At 43.1% G+C, this 23,353-nt stretch overlaps 1 protein-coding gene across 1 annotated transcript in view; it reads right to left on the bottom strand.

Moving 5' to 3' along the window:
* npas1 (neuronal PAS domain protein 1) overlaps positions 1 to 19,518 on the bottom strand; it is a 37,529-nt gene extending 18,011 nt beyond the window's left edge. Inside the window, exons 1-3 of the mRNA XM_078243711.1 lie at positions 19,289 to 19,518; positions 9,819 to 9,986; positions 8,111 to 8,349 (exon numbers count right to left, since the gene is read on the bottom strand). Of these exons, the coding sequence (XP_078099837.1) occupies positions 8,111 to 8,349; positions 9,819 to 9,913 (334 nt within the window). The 5' untranslated portion in view covers positions 9,914 to 9,986; positions 19,289 to 19,518. The remainder of the gene's footprint in view (positions 1 to 8,110; positions 8,350 to 9,818; positions 9,987 to 19,288) is intronic.
* Between the last annotated feature and the right edge of the window lie 3,835 nt (positions 19,519 to 23,353).

The raw sequence follows: 23,353 nt of genomic DNA, 5'->3' as shown, positions 1-23,353 counted from the left end.
CACAGATCCCTAGAGGAGTGAAGGTGATGGCGGGCAATCAGTAGTGCTGAGTAGTGTCAGCGGGGCGAAGGAAATGCTGGATGTGACATGAGGCCGGGAGGGCTGACGGATGAGTCTACACACTCACACACACAAATACACAGAGGACCATTTATTAAAGACTGCCAGAGTACAATAGGGCAGCCAGGAAACCACAACACTGGACCTGGTGTGTGTGTGTGTGTGTGTGTGTGTGTGTGTGTGTGTGTGTGTGTGTGCACAAACGTGATGTGAAGAGAGAGAGTCTCACAGCGGTGTTCGTATCTCACTCTGAGAACAAAGATCTTTCTGTAGTGGTGCTGTGAACCCCTACTTCTGTGTGTGTGTGTGTGTGTGTGTGTGTGTGTGTGTGTGTGTGTGTGTGTGTGTATAAGAGACTGAGGGCCAGGCATGGTTCTGTTTGTTCCTTAAATATTATTATTACTATAATATCATTTAGTGGTTGAAAATAAATTATCGTTCAAAATCATTTAAAGGAACATTTCGGATTTTACAACTTGGATCTTATTTGGTAGTTTTACCCTCATTCCTGAAAATCAGACAGGTGTTAACAAACCAACAGTGTAGCCAGATTATCTACAGTAAACAACGTGTTTTTTTGTTGTTAAAACTGCCAATAAGTTGTGGCCGGGTTGGATCAGTGGGTAGAGCAGGCGCACATATACTGAGAGGATTATGCCTCAACGCAGAGGTCCAGGGTTCGAATCCGACCTGTGACAATTTCCTGCATGTCTTCTCCCTCTCTCTCTCTCCCCTTTCTCACCTAGCTGTCCTATCAAATAAAGGCGGAAAAGCCCAAAAATAATAAAACAAAAAACTGCCAATAAGTACACCCAAAATGTTGGCAATGATCCCTTATTTGATAACAAGAAACTGTGCATTCTTAAGTTTGTATAGTTTTGTCTATCATTCCCCGGGTAAAACTGTCACTGCAATCACAGAGTTCATCACTGAGATCTACGAATGCTGCGTTATCACTAAAACTTAGTCAGATGGGACAAGAAACACAATCATACAGCTTCTAAACAAACACCCAAAGTAGCCAAACTTATTTGAAAGAGAAAACAAAGACAAATGATAAAATGATTACCCAAACTGTCCCATCACACTTTACCTCCTAGTTTAAATTTGACCTACCGTACTTCTCGTAGTTGTAAGTGCAAACAGTTTTCTTGTGCAACAAGCAGTGCATGAAATGAATGAAATACGTTAGGTGTATCTGTGTTAAATTCATGCCCTTCCTCGTAATAAATGAGCAAAGCCAATTTTAATGAATGAAGTGCATTATTTACATCCCCGTTTGCTAGGTTGTGGTTTTCTTCTTTGCTGCCTTGTGGTCAAAAACTCCACTAGGTACCTTGAATTTAAGAGTAAAAAATGTGATCTGGGTTATTACTTAATTGAATCATGTAATACTTCCATGTATTAGTTAGTCATGACACCCTCTGGGCTCTGAAAAGACCACTTACAGAACAGACCTGTCAGGTTTTTGGTGGAAATCTAAGCTCCTTTTCAGCAGCTTTCAGACTGAACTACACAACATGTTTTACCTCACACAGTTATGCATTTTTTCCTTTTGCGACTTGTTTACACATTAATCAGACCTATTTTGCCCAAAACCTACAGCAAATACACTATGAGTACCTACATTCAATAGAAAGTGACAGTACTGAGAAAAAGGGTTCCAGAACTTTGTACCGGTGACTACTGGGCAATAAGGAATCATCACCAACCTTTCATGTGCACTGACTTTCGATTTTACCTCCAAATAGTGGTCAGGTATTTAGGCTAAACTGTTGTTGTTTAGTTTTGTTGAGTGTCCGACAGTGCTGGGCAATATATCAATATTATATCAATATCGTGATATGAGACTAGATATCGTCTTAGATTTTGGATATCGTAATATCGTGATATGACATAACTATTGTCTTTTCCTGGTTTTAAAGGCTGCATTACAGTAAAGTGATGTACTTTTCTGAACTTAACCAGGCTGTTCTAGCTGTTCAATTTTTGCCTTTTCCCCACTTACTGATTATTTATCTAAAATCTAAGTGTGAAGATATTTTGTTAAAGCACCAATTGTCAACCCTAGAATATCGCCGCAATATTGACATCGAGGTATTTGGTCAAGAATATCGTGATATCTGATTTTCTCCCTATCGCCAAGCCCTAGTGTCCAATGACTTATTGCCTGCCCTGTCTGACTTTGTTGTAGCATTGTTGTCATGTTCCCAATTCTCAGTAATTACTTTGGCGACTACAATGTTATCATAGAAATAGCGGACAAAAACAAGAAAATAATACTCTATATAAACAGGAATAATCCTTTAAAATGGTTTATGTGAATAATATACATTCACCATTTTTACTTTTGCTTCTGTGTACATGCATGTAATACGTACATGCTCGTGTACAGATCTGGAAACAGACCCATGTGTGCACCTGAGCTCTTTGATCGCTTCTTTCTGTCACACTCCCATTTCATTAGCTTCCCAGGACTCTGCTGCGAGGTTTAATTTCATTGTGGGAATAGGAGACAGAAGAGGACGGGGCGCGATTGGACACGTTAATTATAGTCTGACTCGCAGGTCAATTCTCGGGGTCTCCCCAGCGCTCCACAAGAAGAAAAGATAGAAATTTCATTTGAATGATTTTCATTATACCTCTGTCTAATATATAATTTAGTCCCAGTTAAGTCCACGAGTGATGGCCACACACACCTAAACATCCCCCTACCTCCATGCACATAACCATATACACGCACTTCTTCCTTTCCACCCCCACAGTGTCAACCTTTTAAACCAGGTTAGGATGTAACCGTGGAAACCAAATGGATAACAGATGCAGTGAACCCCTCTTTCTTTCCATCTAGCTTCCTCTCTCTGTCTTCTTATCCGTCTTTGCCTCTCAAGTTTGGCTCCGCTGCCGTAGTTTCACCCTTTCAAAACAAGAGCCTGATCACCTGCCAAGTTGTTTACTACCACCCGAATGTGACGTTTCGGCTGTTCGACAGACAGAGAGAGAAAGAGTGACCCTAATCGCAGCATCCCTCTCTGACGCAATTATCTTCTCACTCTGACATCAATCCCTCCCTCCTTCTCTCTATCTCTCCATCTCTCCTCTGTCTCTCCCTCACTCCTTTTGCGGTCGAACATAATTTGAGTGCAATTAACTTCCCTTAAAAGCCCCGGCTGCTTTAAACGCCGTGAATTAGAGGGGAGGCAGATGCAGAGAGAACGCGAAAAGGTGGGGGAGACAGAGGGGAGGCGAGGGAGACATGAGGCAATGAAAGAAAGGAGACGAGAGAGAGAGAGGGAGTGAGTGGAGGCGGAATGAAAGTCAATGTCACCAACGCTGGGGAGGAGAGAGGTGTGTTTGACCTCACTAACAGAGACAGTAAAACACTTGCTGGGCCTGTTGCTGGCAGTGAGTTGTCATTGTACTGTACCTTGTAAAAGACTGAGAAGTTCTCCAGCGGCCATATTGCACCTGCTAAAGGTTGAGTTGCCACAGATTTGTGGAGAGACAGGACTGTGGCAGTACACACTACACAGTGACATCACTGTTGGGTGTGGTCATAGAGGCAATAGAGCACACTTCTGACCACACCCTACAGTCACCCAGGGTGTAACAACAGCTAAATACACTTTAAAGGTGCAGTAGGTAAGCCTTATAAAACTAACTTTCTCATATTTGCTGAAACTGACCCTATGTTTGAGTAGAACTACATGAAGCAGGTAATAAAAAAAAATATCTGGATCCTCTGGCACCACCTACAGCCTGTAGTGTGATTTGCAAAAATCCGCACCTCCCTGTTCAGATCCACCAATCAGGGCCAGGGGGGGGGTGTCTAACTGCGTGTCAATCACTGCTCATGCACACACATTCATTCTCCCTTGTGGGGGGAGGGGCTTAGGAGACTGTTGTTGTTGTCAGGCCCGTTCAGTAGTCCATCCATGCTTGTGTGCACACTGCTTTCCTGTCCAATTATGGGATATTATTGCTTATTTTTGGTTTTACCACCAAATAAGGAAGTCTCATCCTCCGTTCACTTGTGTTTCTTGCCCTTCTTGCCCCGTCATCAGTGTTGCTGCTGTAACCAAATCTCCGCAATTAGTGTGGTATATTCAATCTTATCACAAACAATAGAAAATAAGGCTCTGGTTAAAATAAACTGGAATAATCCTTTAACAGGACATTTAAAAAGGCAGGTAAATAGAAAAACAAACTGGCCCCCAAAGCAAAATGTACTCAATATAGAGAGGTTTTGAAAAATAAATGATTTCTACTAAAAGGGTTGAGTCCTTCAATGTGACACACACACACACACACACACACACACACACACACACACACACACACACACACACATACACACACACACACACACACACACACACACAAACAGTGAAACACACACACTGAATGGAAATGACTATCATGGGTCATTTTACTTTTCCTCCATTCAGCCTTTCCTTTTTCGTTTGCTCCCTCCTTCCATAATCTTTCTCTCTCCTCCTTCTTTCCCCCCTCTCCCGCTCTCTCAATCTCTCTCTCTGTGAAGGTCATGCAATTGATTTTCCTCTGTCTATTCATTTTTCAAGACTGGCTTTGAAACGTGGGAAGCAGACAAAAGCCACACCAGCCCCTCCCCTTTCTTCCATCCCTCTCCTCTCCTCCACCCCTCCACCTTCCTTCCCTCTCCACTGGCCCTCGCCCGTCCAAAAACCCTCGGACAAGAGGGAGAGTGGAGGAATGCAAGCCGCCACCCCCCACCCCTTCTCCCTTCACACTCCTCTCCTTCCTCTCCTCTTTTTCTCTTTATTCCTTCTACATTTGTCCCTTCCCCTCCTCTCCCTTTCAGCTGGATCTCTGACCACATTCCACTAACGGAATTAAAGTCATGCATCACACTTAAAACCCTGCCAATGCATTGTGGGTAGACTTGTTCAAACTGATGTCCAAATTAGCATTGCATTTTCAGCCTTGGCCCCGCTGAGACTGTGTGACCTGCTTGTAAAAATTTCCAAACATTTAATAAAATACGCAAGGTATCAGATCCCGACCTAGTGGAAGAAATGTTCCGGATAATTCAGACTGTAATACCGCCTGTAGCTGACACGCAATTCATTGTGTTTTTCAAGTGCCTCACAATCTTCTATGACCTTCGAGTAGCTGCTGCAGGATTCTATATATTTACAGTTATGGTTCACATCTGTACGAGAAGTGCTTCTCATTTTTGTGCAAGCAGCATATCCTGCATTTGTCTTTCTACCACACTTCCAGTTCATGCACAGGGCAGCACGGCTACCTGCACACCTACTTTTCTAAACAGGTATTTTCTATCAAGGCCAAAGGAAAGCCTGGAATACCGAGGCAAAACAATTCACTACGTGCAGAGCTAAGTCAAGGCCACGGCTGGGAGTAAGTGTGATAGTGCAAGGATATTACTCAGACATTCAGATGGTGCAGCGCTGCATAGCTGATTAAAAATCAATGGATCGTAATGGGTTCACCCATAATTTTCTGATACTGTGGCAATAGATTAGGGCTCACGATGAATGCATTATACAATATGAGTGGGATACTTTTGGTTTACAGTGAGGTATTGCTATTGAAGGAAGGGTTGGTAACTATTTTCAATATACACTTTTTTATAAATTGCTTGAAATAATCTTTACACCCCGACAGCAATAAATAACTTATGGGCTCTGAAAAGGAGGGAAAAAGATCTGTCATCTGTAGCTGCTGTAATCCTGTAAAAACGCCCACCAATCACTGCCTCGCGGTCAGCTGGAAAGAACCAATGAAATGCCTAGCCTCGTTGCGCGTACTCTACCCCTCCCGTGTACAAGCTTGAGCTCAATGCGCGTCGTCGCCACATTGCTAACAGTAGTTATGTTTGTTTTAATCATTCGGTATGATAATATTAGGTGTTTGCTTACTGGTGAATGATCCCCGAGAAGATGCTACATTCAAATCTTGCTAGCTTTTCAACATTACCAAACCACCTTTAAATGGTCAGATACTTGCCTGGGTATTGAACCTCAATAGTTTCTAAGAACTGACTGAAGTGTATGTAGTACTGAATACTGAAAACTGTCAAGTGTCAAACATTGGTACCAGGACCTTAATGAGATTATGCTTTGTCTCAGGTCCATGCTACCTACTAATTGTGTACAGTATATACTTATTGTCATACTGTCCTGTAATGTTTTTGCAATTAGTATACCAAACAAAACCTATGTACCTTACCTTATCAAAGAAAGTGATACAGTGCATGTGACAATGGATGCCAATACAACTTTTTCATGTAAGATATTTTGACATGTCATGTCAGTAGAAAAGCACAGGTGTAAATATTAAAATGAATAGCAGCTACATTCCATTTAGAGGCCGAGATATTCTGACTTTTAGTCCCTGGAACGGTCCAATTTCTGAAAACACTGGATCCTACATTTCCCATAATGCAGCTATTTCCATTACAGAATCCCTGTCTTTTAATCTCCACACCCCCAGTATTTAACAGAAGCGCTTTGTAATATTTAAAAAAAAAAGATTTTGAGAAAGGTATTGTTTTAGTATAGGTACCAAAACTCAAGTATTGCACTGGTACCTCTACTGACACTCAACCACTCATGCCCAACTTATTATACTATTAAAACCATCATATCTTATCAGGAATGTGTGGTATATATTGTGGTAAAGCAAGCCACTCACAGTCACATATAAACATGCTGTTAACATGCTTTTTGCTCAGATTTCCCCAAATTAGACAAGAACAGGCATGAACGAACACACACACACACACACACACACACACACACACACACACACACACACACACACACACACACACACACACACCTCTAATTGCACTGTAGCTGCATCGTTTCCCCTCAGTAATAGTAGCAATTAGACAGGCTGTATAATTACACTGTCCTCGTTATATAGTTAATTTCTGTAATTACAAATTGCACCAATAGTTTCCTCCCTCTTTGTGTATCATCTATCTCACACACACACAAATACACACTCACACATAATACATACATTTCAACTCACGCTAGCCTATGGAAAGTCTTGTATTATTATACATATATAATACATATTATACAACCATGTATGTTTACAGGCTTGTGATTGGACACGTGTTTGTGTGCCATTACACAGCACATGTAATTATGGTCGCTAACAGAGTACTGGATTTTTGTGGCATGGGGTGTCTCTGTGGGCGGGAGTAAGTGGGCAGATCAGACTGCTGAGGATTGCTTTTGATTGAAACAGAGATGTGAGATGGATGCATGGATTTCAGCGGTTTCTGTCCATTGGCAACAAACATCAGCATATTTATCTCTGCTGTATAATTTTCCTATAGACTGAACTGCGTGAATACTGAGCCGAGAAATGATCTGTCATAACCATGTTTCATTTACCTCTGAATACAGGCACGCTGCCATTGCCAAAGTTCATGAAATGTTTAAGTATTTAACAGATTATAAAAAAAAATTTAGTCTGGAAGTCTCCCCTACCCCAAGTAAAGTTTGAACAGACAATAAAAGGCATTCATTATTTTTTATTATTTATATTTTTATATTTTTATGCAATTATTCACTGAATTTTAATTACCCAACATGAAGGCCCACCATTATCTTTCCAGCCCTCTCCAGGATGCCAGGAATGAAGTTCTGGTGGCCAAAATGTATCAAGTTTAAGTACAATTAGTCTCAAAATATACTGGAATGCAGAATGTTTACTTCCCCAGGTTTTAAGTAATTTAAAAACAAATTTAATTGATACTTTTTATTAATCCCCAGTGGGGAAATTACAATTTGCTAAAACCTCAGATTATCAGAGGAAGTACCAAGTACATGACTTCAGTGTCCTTAATAGTAGCCACAGTAGGACCCCATTTCCTACCAACTGGGTGTTCAGAAAGAACACAAATCAAATTTTAGTGGTGGCTCGGTGGCATACAAAGTCAATGGAAAGATTAGATACAAATGATCCTGGTCGTGGCATTAGTTTGCTTGGCAGTATTTCTTTACAGTTGTGTTACCCTTTTGCTCACCTTTGCTGCAGTTGCTGTCTCCCTCCATCAGAGGGCTCCAGGGCGGGTCTCCCTGGCTGGCAAAGGCTCGCATGTGCAGGTAGCTGATAGTCAGCCGGATGACTGAGGCCTTGTCCAGCTGGCTGGTGATGGCCCCCGGCAGAGGCAGCATCTTGGCCAGCTCAAAGAACTCGAAATTCTCCTTCCCCCGCCGTGAACGAGCCGCATTGCGAGACTTCTCTTTACGCAGGTTCTGGAGACTGAGAGGTGAACAAGGGGAAGGTGTATTAATGGAAGAAATAGATGAATGCAGGGATGAGAGAATAGAAGAGGAGGGCAGAGAACATTGTATGGATCAGCACTGTTGTTGTGGGAGAAATTGGTAAGGGGTTTCACATAATGGCCATTTACTGACCATCTGTTGATTGCTTCATGCTCTGTATAAAAAGACCTGAGCATCAATCCAGAAAACCCATTTCATAAATAAAGTACATATAATGGTAATGGCTCCTGCAATTCAAGTGAAACAATCTCCCTTCTGACCCATCTCTTGCAGATTGGCCTGGTAATTACAGACAAACTCCCTTCTTCTCTCTGGCAGAGCAGAGTCCTAATAATGCCATTTGCTCCACAATCCATATGTGAACACACACACACACACACACACACACACACACACACACACACACACACACACACTCTCTCTCATCTGGTCCCGAGCTAGTGAGCTGAAGCCGTGATTGAGGGATCAATAGGAGAGGGAGGGGCAGAGTGACAGAGGGGGGCCGGGGCTCAGGTAGCCTGTCTCTCTGATTGGGTATTGACTCTCCTCAATGGGGCCTGAGTGGTGGAATTATGTTGTCACAGCCACTTCACAATTTGTGTTGGTGCTGCGCTGGAATAAAGTGTGTGTGTGTGTGTGTGTGTGTGTGTGTGTGTGTGTGTGTGTGTGTGTGTGTGTGAGAGAGAGTGAGAATGAAAGCTAAAGAAGAAAGAAGAACCAGCCTTTCTCCCTCGTGTCTGTGTTGTTGATTCTCATCCTAAGAAAGACCACCAGTAGAGTGTGTGTGTGTGTGTGTGTGTGTGTGTGTGTGTGTGTGTGTGTGTGTGTGTGTGTGTGTTTGTGTCAATGCATGTGTGAGCGAAAGAAAGAACAGAACAAAGAGAAGGCTGGACATAGTGTGTGTACATATGTTTATATCTTAATCAGCTGACACAGCTGTTGTATTTCTCCCTGCTATTTCCTAATAAGTGAAAACAGTGTGTGTTTCTCTATATGTGTGTGTTTGTGTTGTGGACTCATGCTGCCAGCCCTCTGTAACATCTCATTATTATACTGTCTCGACCCCAGCCACGGAGAACAATCAATACACACACATTGATTCTGCTTAGTTTTTATATCCGCCTGTAAATGACTGCCCATTAATAATTCCAGCCAAATGTATTTAATCTCCCACTAAGGGGAGGGGATTCACAGCTCTGACAAGATTGGCAGGTGAGCAACAATACGGGTTATATGTAGCATTGAGGAGATCCGACTTATGTCTTCCAGATTGTGTTTCATTGATAGGAAATTCTTCTTCAGGCTGTCACCGCGTGCAAGGGTGTTAATGTATGGATTTCACCTTCCAAAGATTAATTCATGGGCATGCATGCAGGCTTATGCAGTATCAGCCTCTGTATGTGTGTGTGTGTGTGTGTGTGTTTGTGTGGGTGTGTCGTGTCTCACCAGGGAAGGGTGGGAGGCTTGGCCAGTAGTCCTTGTAGGAAATCCCACTCCACACTCACACACTTCCCCTCACTGACAAACGGCATGGTTGCCATCCTTCTCCCAATCACGTGCCGACGCTGCTGTTAACGAAGGCTCTGATTGGTTGAGGATGTTACGGACTCAGACCTGAAGATCCACGAGAGAAAGCAGAGGAGAAAGAAAAAGAGGAAAAGAGTCATTGAATCATTCACCAATAATAGCCATAAAATAGTCATGAACTATTTAAACGTTTACAGGTGACAGCACATATGGTATTTTTGGGATGTCAAACATATAAAATTTTTTAGGGAGCCTTTAATTGTTTAATTAGCAATTGTGTTTCCATTACAATATATTGCATATTGTATTTTTCAACGAAATGCTTTTAAAGCTAGGAGCGAGCATGCAGCCTTTTTTCAAATAAAGACAAATGATGACATTTTATCTCCATTTGCAGTTTCCATTGAGCCCTTTTACTATAATTTAAAAGAATACAATTTGCATTAAAATGCCTGGATGAAAACCCATCTTATGATTTCAGATCAGACAGAGAGAGAGAGAAAGAAAGAAAGAAGGTGATGAGGTTGAGACAGAGAGAGCAATTAGGTACTGTATGTACTTCCCCACATAAAGGTCAGAGATTGTTACCAAGGTAATAGACATAAGCCAAAACACTGAGCCTCCTTTGATGTCACCATTAAGCTGAAAATCACAGATCTCCAAATGTCTCCCCTGAGAGATTATTCAAACTTGTCTGCGACTGAAGTTTAAAGCAAACATCTCCAAAGACGCAGCACAGGCTGTCCACTGCCCACTCCTCCACATCTTTTTCTGCCTTTTGCCCGTCTCCAGCACTACCCTCCTATCCTGGAAGTTGCCAATATTCCTCACTGTCCTCAAACAGAGCGCCGCTCCTCACCCATTTCTCTCCCGTTTCTCTCCCCTCCCTCTCCTCTGTGCTGTGTTGACATTTAAAGGGCTAGTGTGGCCCCGAGCACCGCAGTGTCATGCCCTTGGGCCTGAGATGCCCTCTCTCTCTCTCTTACTGCCTCTCACTCTTTAACTCTCTCTGTCTTTGGCCTGGCTGGATCAGCACAATAAAGCCAGTAGAGCTTTGCTGGGGCAGTAGAAAATGGATTATGTCTCGAGTTTGAGCATGGCTATGCTGACCTTGGCTAAGAGAGGTCAGCAGAAGCTAGGCAGGTTTAGCAGATATCATTTCACAAATCTGGGCTCAAACAGCCAACATAATGTATGCATGAAAACTTCTTGGAACTGTTTCAAAGGCAGCAGAGTTGATGAGGGATTCAACACAGAGATTAGTTGTTGAAAGGGGAGATTGGGTTATTCACTTACCTTTGGTAGTTTGAGGGGGAAATAGTAAAGCAAAAATGTACACTTTCAATTGCTATTATGGTCCGAGGTCAGTGATAAAAAGATTGGCCTTAATGGAAACTGAAGAGGAGGGTATGTGACTATCTACCTCCCAAGATCTCCTTCCACAATGCAATGTTTGATCAGAAGACATTCATTTTGCTTAGAAAGTGTACTCAAAGCTCAACGCTCACTAAACAAGACAGAGTCCACAGCTATCCCAGCAGCTCTGTGAGGCTGTACAGGAAAACTCAGGATATCTGATGGATATCGGTACATCGTCTACACATTTCATAGCAATAGATGAAAAACTTCATACTGGAGAAAAGTGGAGGACTGACCGAGCGCCATTGCCATCCCGATACCAATGCTGGCTAAAAAGTAGCAAGAACTTGTATCTGTGCTACACTAGGAAATAATTTGGGCTGAGCGATATATAAAGTCAAATCTGTATCACAATAAACTGTCATAGATAAATACAACTTTTGCAAAAATACATCAGTGCATAATTAATTACAGTATGACTAATTAAAGTTTCTGGACTTCTGGAATGAACTGCTGGCTGATTGAATGGTGAAATGTGTGGTTAGATATCAGTGGTTGTTGTGGCTCTTTAAAGTTGTATTATATGGGATTTACTTCAAAATTGATTGCCATAAGTAAGAGACTTGATCAATCTGGTTAATATTCCAGCCCTAGATTTAACGTCTTCCCAGGGCCTTTACATTGACAGAATATTTTGTCCAAGGCTTATGTTTAAGGCTAAGGCTTCATTCAACTATAGGAAACCTATATTTCTTTCTCTCGAGCTTCCAGCCTGCAACATTGACAGTCCTCTTTTCAGATAAGGAGAAGTCTGGTAAGGAGAAGAAAGGGTCGAGGAGAGGGCAACACACCTCTGTCTAACAACTTCACCTTTGTCACCTTCTCTATCTTACCTGGATAAATGCACTACATGCCAAATTAGGCTGCGTACAGTAGGACGGAGAGATCAAAAGGAGACACAGGCAGGAAACAATTTTCTCTAAAATTTTCACTGCCTCACAAACACACACGCAGCCTTTTTCCATCCTATACCTGCATGTTTATCTCTTAATTGACCCTATCTGTGCTTATCTAATCTCTACCTCCATCTTTCTGTCTCAAACTATCTCTCCATCTCTCTCTACGTCTCCCTCTATCTGGGCAGACACAGGGGCGTAATGGGCAGGGGCCTCCACAGTAATTATTCAATCAACCTCATAACCTTGTCGCAGGTTGGGCGGCCCATTAATGCACTCACCCAAATGGACCCCGCCACTTTGACTGCTAATGCTCTGGCTAGCTAGCAGCACAACAGACTGAATGTCAGAAGTGTCATCGAGACAGAGTGTGAAACAATCCGCTCAATAGAGCTGAGTCGACTTATTCTGTAATGGCACAGTGGGAAATATATAGAAAAGGAAAGTGTGACTTCTGAGAGCACTGAGAGTAAAAATATACTGCGCCCACAGCTGTAGAGATCAACCTGTATCAAGTGTGACCGCAGGTGTTCGCAATGTGTTGCTGCAGTGCTACATATTCATAAGTGTGGTGTATATATGGGTGTGTGTTGGAGACCCCTACCCTATAGAGCCCTGCTCTCTTGGCACGTTCTCAACAGCAACAGAGCAGAGGGCACTGCGGCGAGCGTCCACAGCCGCTGTTTGCCGTGCGTTTCTCTCTGGCAGCTAGCTTGGCTCCCGTTTTGTTTATTTTCAGCAGGGACGTTTAATTAGGGCCTCCAGCTGTCAAAGGTTCGTTAGAGTGCCCCTCCTCTCCCAGAGCCGCCCCTCCCTGTAGGGAGTCAGGGGCATCAGGCAAATGAACACATTTAAGTCACACAGCACGCAGGCAGACAAAAGCCACACTGCCATGCCACCAGCTCCCCTAGGTAGAGACATGGCTGTTTTATGCCTCATCTCCCCAACCCCTGGGGCCCAATACAGAGACTGGCCAAGACTGTAAAAGTGGAAGCAGAGGAGCTCTCACAGCCCACTGGAGACGACGTGCACGGTGCGACAATGCAAAGGTAACGAGCAGGACCAAGGCTATGCAATGTACAGTTTACAACACAGGGAAGGGGAGACTAGTTTCAGTTCCAAATTGACTTTAGGAAAAACATTTGTGTATCGTTTTTCCCCTTTGAGTCAGCAAAGTGAAAAAAAATACATTGGATATGTTTCCTTATGAGTGTAACGTCTCTGGGGCCTCCTTCACCAAATTTGCACATGCAAGCTGCAATTTTAGATTTTCTCTCATATTACTTTTTTGACACGTTTCACTAATCAAAACAAACTCCATACTCCGCGATCCATACATGAGCATGCAAGAGCCTTGTAGGGCTTATTCATCTGCAATTTGTAAGTGACAGCCATGTATGAAATATGACGCTGTCACCATTTGCAATGTGCCTTTCAGCAGTGCTCGCTAATCAAACTGTATTTGATAAACGGGTCCTCCGGCCCCTCTAAGTCCACTTGTTTCCTGTCACCTCTTAATTGAATAATGGCCAAAGAAACGCCCCCAAAAATACTACAAAAGCTGGCATTAGTTTCCACCTGACATCATCATCGTCATTTTTCAGTGTTTACTCAAATACAAATCTTACTGACAACAGCTCTCTTCTCTTCTTCCAACCCCCACCAGTCTTTACTTATCTCTCACTAAAAGTAAAAGTGGAGCACACATACAATGGCGATGTAAGATATTCCTGTGAATAACATTTCATCAAACAGAGAATGTTCAATATCATGGAAGATGTAGAAAACATGGTTGGAAATAACATGAACAGAATATTTGATGTAGCTAGTTTTCTATCTTCCCTTTCATGTTGTTGAGTAGTTGTAAATGAGTGTCTGGGGCGTCCAGGGAGATGAAGTTTGGTATTCTGGTTGGAGGGCTGAAAACTACTTATCATGCATTACGGCCCTGGTTGGACCTCAGGATTTGGAAGTCAAAAGACTTTTTAATGTACAATTTTTCAGCCGCTGATCAATCGACAGCCGCTGGACATGAAGATCCCCCCCCCCCACTCTCCTTCTATCAGTATTCCATATTCTGACTCACTCGGCATTCTGCTTCCGTATGGGAGCGCTGGCTGTGGTTGACCTTGACCACTCTGGATCATTCCCAACCCAAGGTTCTCTCCAACTCTCAAGGGCCTTGGCGCCCCCCCGCCCACACCCCCCTTCGCCTCCCCCATCATCACCACCCCCCCCATCTCTCCTAACCCCCTCTTTGCTCCTCCCTGGCCCTTGCCTGGGTCATTAATTATCTAATGGAATCAATACAGCGTTAGATTGGACCAGAGTGACCCCGCCCGCCCCCAGGTATCTCTGCGCTGATGAGGAGGAAGAGGAGGGTTCGGAAAAGGGTGTAAAGGAATGATGATAACAGCCTGTGTGAGTGAACCAGCACCGTACAGTGACAGTGCGGACCGTCCCTAAACTGGAAGAATAAAGAATAAAGAGATCAGCGATAAATAAATGATTAGAGAGGGGGAGAGGGGGAGAGGGGTGGATGGAGGGCGGATGGGGGAGGGAGAGAGCATAAATTGAGGCGGAGAGAGGCAAATCAGATGGTAAGAGAGAGAGAGAGAGAGAGAGAGAGAGAGAGAGATGATGGACGGATGAAGACATAGATGAAAAAGGAGAGAGAAAGAGATTTGCTAATGTTCACCCTTGGTAATCGATATCTTTCTCCTCCTCTTTTATTACAGAGTGCTTTGGTGAGCGTTGCTTTGATGTCCACTCCTCACGGGCGTGGAGCTACACAGAATCCAATCCATGCCTGACATAATTACCATCTACCTCGGCCTGAGTATACACAAAAGAAAAGCTCCAGTTATCACCTGCGCTGTAATAAATATGAAGTTGAAAGTATCAGCACAGGTTCCCATATATTTACCAGAAAATTCCCTAAAGATTGCTCTCCAGTGATTTTTCTCAAATACACAATGTCATTTCTCGCTCAGTATTAAAAGTAATGACAAAGATTTAATCAGCACGACGAGTATAATAACTTGAAGAAGGATGCTGACTTTATCCCACAAACTGACATTTTCAGCAACAATGTGGCTTCTTTAGAACTTATTTGTCGCTTCTGGATCGACCGGATCTACAAAATGATCCAAATAAAATAGACATGTTTGTGAAATTAATATGCAATGTATATGATTGTACAAAATATTCCATCTTAAATGCTGTAGCAGAAGAACATTCTGGGGTTAGTTTCCCCTCTTAGGATCAACAGTAAAAGTGATAGCATGATAGGGATAACATTTCAACTTCAATATGAAGAGCTAAAAATGTAAATGATTCACGAGAGCAGCTAAACTGTCTAAACACAAATAAAGTACAAAACACCTCCAGTAGATAACTTTGAGAATCTAAATAGCAAGACAAAAGTAATGCATAAAGTAAAACTGTTCAGTCCATCGTGAAGTTAACCATCCCTGACCCTTATGATATCTGCTTGAAAGAGAAAATCCTGGGTTAAAATAATAGCTGCAATCTATTCTGAGGTTAAATACTCCGAACTCCATGTAAGGCCGTGCTAAAGCTGACTAAACACTTCTTATTTTGAGCACTTTCACAAAAGGAATGCTGATGTGTAATAATACTAATTTAATAATAATAATTTATCAATCCCACAAGGGAAATCACAATGTTTTCTCTCTGTTTTATATTAATTAATACACACAGGGCTGAATTACACACACATGCTCAGATGTCAGAGTGAGTGGGCTGCCCCACCAACAAGCAGTTGGGGGTTCTGTGCCTTGCTCAACAGTCCAGCTACCAGTCCACCACCATACTTTGGTCTGTACGGGGACATGAACCACCAACCCTCCGGTTCCCAACCCAACTCCCTACAGACTGAGCTACTGCTCTGCTACTGTGGAAGGGTTGGCTAAGTGACTGCAGGTCTCTATAAGGCAGAGGATGGTAAATCCACTCCTGCAAGCAGAGACCACATCAGCACTGACCTCCAAATAACCACAGGCCAAAGCACACAGGGTCACTCACTCTCTGCAACACACACACATACACACACACACGCACGCACACACACACGCACACACGCACGCACATTGCAGGACTTAAAAGCACACTCTCATTCTGCACACTAGCAGAGAGAGATGTACACATGCTAATACAGACACATCAATTAGCATGGTGCAAATGTCAGAGTTCAGAGCAGAGTCAAATTCTTGAAAAGAGTTGCACAAGTTGAGTAGGTGTCTTGCAGCACACTGGGGAAACCAAGATACCCACTGGCCTCATACTACACTCCCACACACTGCTCGGAACTTAATGCTTTGTTTGAATATTTCCATATATATAATTGTGTTTATATACACACAATTTATGTAACGTCACGGCATAAATTAGAGAACAAGAAAGACATGAAAGAGATTAGGAAGATTTGCACCTGATCTGATGTTCGATTTAGAGGAAAAGTGACTGTGAGTGTGGATGTCTATACATTGTGCGCACGTTACTTAGTAACTGTGTGTGTGTGTGTGTGTGTGTGTGTGTGTGTGTGTGTGTGTGTGTGTGTGTGTGTGTGCAGCCTGGTGGATCCCTTCAGACCGGCATGTGAATGACAGCGGGGGTTATGTAAGGAGCCACAGCGGGGCCGGAGTGGACAGTCCAACCGGAGATCAGGTCAGCAGAGTGTGACACTAAACACATCTCCCTGACACTGCGCTGACACCCTCTGTCACAGACTCACACACTGTCTGTCAACGCTCCTCACACACACACACACACACACACACACACACACACACACACACACACACGCACGGCAAAAGCAAGACGTGTGTGAGCGGCTGTCTGTCAACACACTAGACACTGACCACCTTAGTGTGTGTGTGTAAGCGCAACAGAGAGAGACAAAAATATCAAGAGAGGAATAGAAAGAGAAAGAAGAGAGGGAGAGGTGAGGTGTCCGTCTACCTGAGAACTTGTCAATAAGTCACCAAAAGTGACTCCCTGCTTCTGTCTATCAACATAGAGCATTTGTTCATTACTGATATTAATTTCGCTACTTATGTGATAATTATTCATGCAAAATGAATACAGAAAATATAAGAAAGCCAAATGTTACCCTCACAGCATAATCTGAAACATACAGCGCTCATCTTTGATGAGCAGCGAAATAGCTGCCCGCCACATTTTTTGGAACGAATGCCATGAATTCACAGTGATAAAAGGTAGTTGTTCTTTGACACCTACCGTTTATTACTGTGAATTCTTTTCAACTTTGTTTTACTCTTCAAACGGGACACTTTGTTGCCAGCATTCTCACGTTCACAAAGTAATCCGAGTCAGGGTCTGTCACACAGTCATCAGCTGGCATGAACCGCAGCTCCTTAAACCCCAAAGCCAGAGAAGAAACCCGCTTCTGGGTCTAATAAAAAAAGGCCTAAACGTGGGTCACGACCAAAGCATCCTGCACCGGAGGGAGAGGCTTAGTGGCTCAGTGGGCCAGGGTATAAACTGTACCACAGATGGTGATGACACGGTCTGACCCTGTTTTCATTTCTGTTTTCGTGTCAGTGTTACAACATATGTACATTGCTGATGTATCCAATCTTTATTGAAGCAATGCCGACAGTAAAGTAAAAAAAAATTGTAAGTTACTAAAACAACTGTGGGACAGTAACCCTTTTTACATGTGGTAATAAAACACTTAGACACCTGAAAGAGTGACTCTGTACTGCAGGTAGTTATTTGGTTTGAATTTATCTGAAACACTTGCTATCTCTGCAGGTGCATCTGCAAATGATACAGCTGGCGAGGGACGAAACATAGCAGAGTTTATAGCGCAGAATTTGGAGAAACATTCAGGGGGTAAAAGTCCACACATTGACAGACACAGATGTGCGCACGCGAACAGGAAATCTTGCAGGAAATCATACAAATACATTTGCACACACTCATGCTTTCACACACGTTTGTCCTATGTGAAATAACTTCAACTATTCAGACTTTTACTTCAAGTGACGAGCCTCCTACCACAATAACGGCAAATTATGAAAAAAAAAAACGAACCTGAAAGCACTATGTGATGGTTCGATGTTATTTACTTTAGAGCAGCAGCGAACACCGTGCGTTTGTCACAGTCATTCTGCCAATTTGGACCACCTGCTGCAAACACCCCGAAGGCACTGAATGTTACTAAGCCAGTAAACTGTGACCAATTCTGCCTCTGCAGGTGGAGACGGACACGCAGACGTTGACGGACACTCTCTGCCGAGATATCTCAACCTCCACCACACATGCAAACACACACACATGCACACACACAATTTATCAGAAAGTGGTGGGCTTGTGTGTTGTGTCTTTCAGCACAGAAAATAAACAGAATTATTTGGCTCATCTGAGAAGCAAAGATTTGCAGTTAAAGTGTTGCTTGATGCTTTCAAGGAAGAGCAAATATTTAATCTAATGATGTGATTAAATTAAATATCAATATTCATTTATAATTGATTGCAAATGTATGCTTTTATATCAAAATAATTATCTCTAATCAAATGTACAGTAAAAAGAGACAACAGTAAGTAGAGGAAAGGTCCATTTTAAAACAGAATTCCTCATTCTTCATTTTATAATTTAAGAAAAAAATCACTTTCTACTAATTGCTAATGCGCCAACAGATGTGTAATATTGCTGTTATGTTTAATTACACTCAGAAAAAAAGTTAACATCGCTGCATACATCCTAATATTTTACCTCGGAGAAACCCAAAAACTATGCTGGGTGCAAATTTAACAAGTTAGTTACAATAAAACTTTTTTTCACATGATTTCATCTTTATCAAAATGTTCAAACGATGTGAATAGATTGACACATCATTTTAAATTAAAAGCAAAAATGTGACAAAAGGTGACAAGTTTATAACTGAGCGTGTGTGTGTGTGTGTGTCCAGCGTGTGTGAGAAAATCAAGCAAGAGAGTGAGAACGTGTGTGTACGCTCATGCATGTGCGTGCGTGTGTGTGTGTGTGTGTGTTAACCACAAGTTCTTATATCCATTATCTACTCACCTGACAGGCATTTCAAGTGTTTCCAGTCTGCTGCTGTTGATCTGATCCACTTTGTCTTCCTCCTCCTCTTCTTCTTCTTCTTCTTCTTCTTCTTCTTCTTCTCCTCCTCCTCCTCCTCCTCCTCTCCGGAGCCCCTGCTCTGTCCTGGTGGTGCCCCCCCACCACACCACCTCGAGCTTAAACACAGCAAACAAACACTGTGTGTGTGAGCCAAGGGGGCTGGGACGGGGGCAGCGTCAATCCCCTCACTTTCACAAAAGCCGTGGCAGTGCAGCCGGACACATCGTGGACTCCCGTTGCAAAAGAGTGCGTGTGTGTGTGAAAGAGAGAGAGAGAGCAAGAAAGAGAGGAAGAGAGAGAGAGTGTGTTTGTGTGTGTGAATGGAGCTAGCTGATGTAGCTCTCCTTGGCTCTCAGACTCACTTCACCAACACTCTGCTCCGCTGCTTCTTGGAGATGGACTCGGATTAGGACACAGCCAGTGTGAGAATCTCTTTCTCGCTCTCGCTCCCTCACTACGTCTCTCTCTCTCTCTCTCTCCCTCTCTCCAGCCGGCATGCTCCCTCCCACCCTTCCTCTCTCCCTCATTCACTCTCCTCGCTGAGCTTCTTTCTTTTCATTTCCTCTTGGGAAAGCCGTGCACACCAGTTGTCTCTGCCTTCAGCTGCTCCCTCTCTCTCTCTCTCTCTCTCTCTCTCTCTCTCTCTCTCTCTCTCTCTCTCTCTCTCCCTCTCTCTCTCTCCCTCTCTCTCAGTCACTAGTAAATATAAAAGGCATGCTTGTACAGCCCCTCGCCTCAGTCTCTCTCTGGCTCCCGTTCCTAACTCGCTGTGTCTCATGCTTTCGTTTACCCCCACCTCCCTGTGCCCCCTTCACTTTCTTTCTCACTGTCAAAGCTGCCTTTCAAATGCTGATTAGCAGCCAGAGTAAATGAGAGAGAGAGAGAGAGAGAGAGAGAGAGAGAGAGAGAGAGAGAGAGAGAGAGATGGAGAGAGGAGGGATGACTAAAACAAGTGGGAGATTCCATCACATCCACACGTATTGGAATCTGTGACTCCTGTCCCGTGCAAGCAAGCAAGCAAACACACACACACACACACACACACACACACACACACACACACACACACACACACACACACAAGAGGACATCAAGTTGACATCAGGTTGACTTACTTTAATTCCTGGAGACTTACCTTAACCTACCCTTTACCAAAGCAAAGTGTTGTGGTAACCATAAAAGTAAATGTTTAAACTTGTGGGTAACATATTTTTCTATCCAACAACTACTCCAAATGAAATGAAAACATTTGTCTTTGTCTTCCAAGACGACCCATGTCTGACGGCCTTTGGGAAGACTGATACCATTTGTCAGCCACCACTACAAAACTGTTCCAGTCATAACTCATATCAACTGTTTTCTGATCTGTTCAAGGTTCAATTCATTCATCCATGAAAACATTGAAATTACAGTTCCCCCATCCAAATTAACCAACGATGCCACCACTATTGTTAAGGTTTGGTTAGATTTAGGCAGCTATTTAGAAAGGTTAAGAAAGATCGGGTTAGGGTAACACCAGCGATTGTCCGACCAATAAGAATTTGGACGTACAAGACCAAATTAACCAACCAATTGACCAACCGACCTGGAGACGTCAGCCCTATGTCATAGTCATACAATTTGTTGATCCATCCATCCATTTTATATAAATATATATATATATAATCAATGTCACACTATTTCTGCCTTTGTTTCTCAGGCAAAAAAAGTAAAATTATATCTTCAGCTTGACTGCAGGTGCAAACAGCAGATGAACACTCAGATGAACCTTATTGTTCTGGACCGTCTGGATTCATAACCATCTTCACTGTTGTGGCCGCTACTGACATAAAGGACCTTTGAATACTTTATTATATATTAAACACATTTACCGTTTTAACCCAATTGTTCCAAGGTTAAAGTGTCCCCTGTCCCAAAAGCACCTTAAAGGTCCCGTGTGAAGTTTTTGACTACTAGTAGTGCTATGGAGCTTTTATTCTACGAGTGGGTTGTTGTGTGTCGCACATACGCACGCACGCATCTATAGAGAAAAGCCACCAAAAAAACTCTGACTGCTTGCTGCTAACATATCTAAAACATATAGTAATTTTCTGATATTAACACATGAGCCGCGACCTTTAATGAAGCCTGGTTGTTCCTCTTTAATCATACAAGGCAAAACTTTGGACAACATCTTGGGGAAAACGTTTGATAATGAGATGAGTCTGTCGGAAACAACGTTTTCTGGGTGCTACTTGAGAATTAAAAAAATGTTTGCCTCTCATAGTGATGAGGTAGTAGTTTCAAATGAATGGTATGAAACATATTTAACATAAGCTCTGCTAATAAATGTCTTCCCACTCTAAAATAGTCGATAAAGAATTTAGATACTCAAGTAAAGTACAACCACCTCCAAATTGTACTAGAGTACAGTGCTTTGGTAAATGTATTTAGTTACATTCCTCCACTGACTGTATGTACAACCTATAGTCAACATGTGTTCAGACCCACACACACACAAGTGCATACGTGAACAAATAATCACACTCAGAGACTCACTCAAGTACTCTCTCTCCCACCAATCTCCCTCCCTCCTTCCCCATTCCCCCTCTCCTCTGTTCGTTCCCCTTGCCCTCAAACACTACTCAGAATATTGATACATCGCCCCCTCCTCCTCCCTCTCTCTCTCTCTCTCTCTCTCTCTCTCTCCCCTCTCTCTCTCTTTCTCTGCCTTCATCACTCACTTTCTCTACTGAATACTGATAGGCTGTCTACTCCGTGGTCTGAGTTTCAAATCTCTCCCTCCCTCTAGTTCCCTCCAGTCGCTGCACCCACTACAAAAAACAGCAACATAAAGGAGGAAATAACTAAAGTTAATGCACTGATGTAGACATAAATTCACTTAAGTACCATTTCAGATTATGTCAAGCAAAAAATGGGCTTAACATTGTGGGAAGGAGGGGAGAGGGGTGACAGAGGAGGGGTAAAGTGCTGCTTTGGTGGGCCATCTTGCCAGCGGAAACAGGCTGAGCGGGCTCTTTGCACTGTAATGAACGGGCGGCTAGCAACAAAAGGAAAAAGACGTGTGAAAAGTTCAGGCAAATGAAGACGCATTCAGTGTTTTTTGTGCGACTCCCATCCTCCCGCCTCATTGTTGGGCATGTCGGCTATGGTGCAGCCGAGGGGGAAAAGACGGGAGTGAATGAGGTTGTCAAAGAGTTCCAGTGAGCCCCCTCCACACACACACACACACACACACACACACACACACACACACAAACAGCTGAGAGCAGGAGAGAGCAGCAATAAGAGAAACAGCACAGACAGAAAATGTTCCTGCTTTTCTCACACGGATAGTGGAAGGGCCTTTCAGGGTATTTGTGTGTTTAAGTGTGTGTCTGCGCAGGAGAGTTTAAGTTTGTGTGTGCCTAGTCCCTATGAAGGAGGCTTTCTGTCTGCATTAGAAGTGCAGCGCGTCTGAGACACTGGGAGAGGGAGTGTGTGATTTTGTCCTCCAAGTCTTCCCCAGGCGTCCTTGAAGGAGACTTGCAGGGAATATCTGACTGTGTGTGTGTGTGTGTGTGTGTGTGTGTGTGTGTGTCAGCATGTGTTTGAGCCCTCACAGGCTTAGTTTAGTACCGGAGGCTTGCCTCGCGGAGCAGTATTACAGGTGTTCCCTTCACAAATCAAGGTGATCGTGGAAGTAACAAAAACTAAAACCTCAGGCTGGAGAATTAACCCGGCCTGATGGATGAGAAATGAAATTGAATCGAGTGGGTAAGTAAGAGTAAAAATCCTTAGTCAGTGTGTGTGTGTTTGTGTGTGGGTGTGTGTGTGTCTGCACACGCATGTGGAATAGCGTGTGACGATTGTTGCAGTCGGCGAGACAGTCACACCCTTGTCTGGCCTTGTTTCTCCGCCTGTCTACACATGCTATCGGCTGTGGTCAGTTCAATGTAGTGACAGAACACCGCCTTTTTCAGAAACACAGTTAAAAAAGAACAGTACTGGAAGAAATACTCAGAT

Source organism: Sander vitreus, chromosome 3, assembly GCF_031162955.1.
Source record: "Sander vitreus isolate 19-12246 chromosome 3, sanVit1, whole genome shotgun sequence".
Lineage (NCBI taxonomy): Eukaryota > Metazoa > Chordata > Actinopteri > Perciformes > Percidae > Sander > Sander vitreus.
The sequence above is the reverse complement of the archived record's forward strand: the minus strand, read 5'-3'. Positions and strand labels throughout refer to the sequence as shown.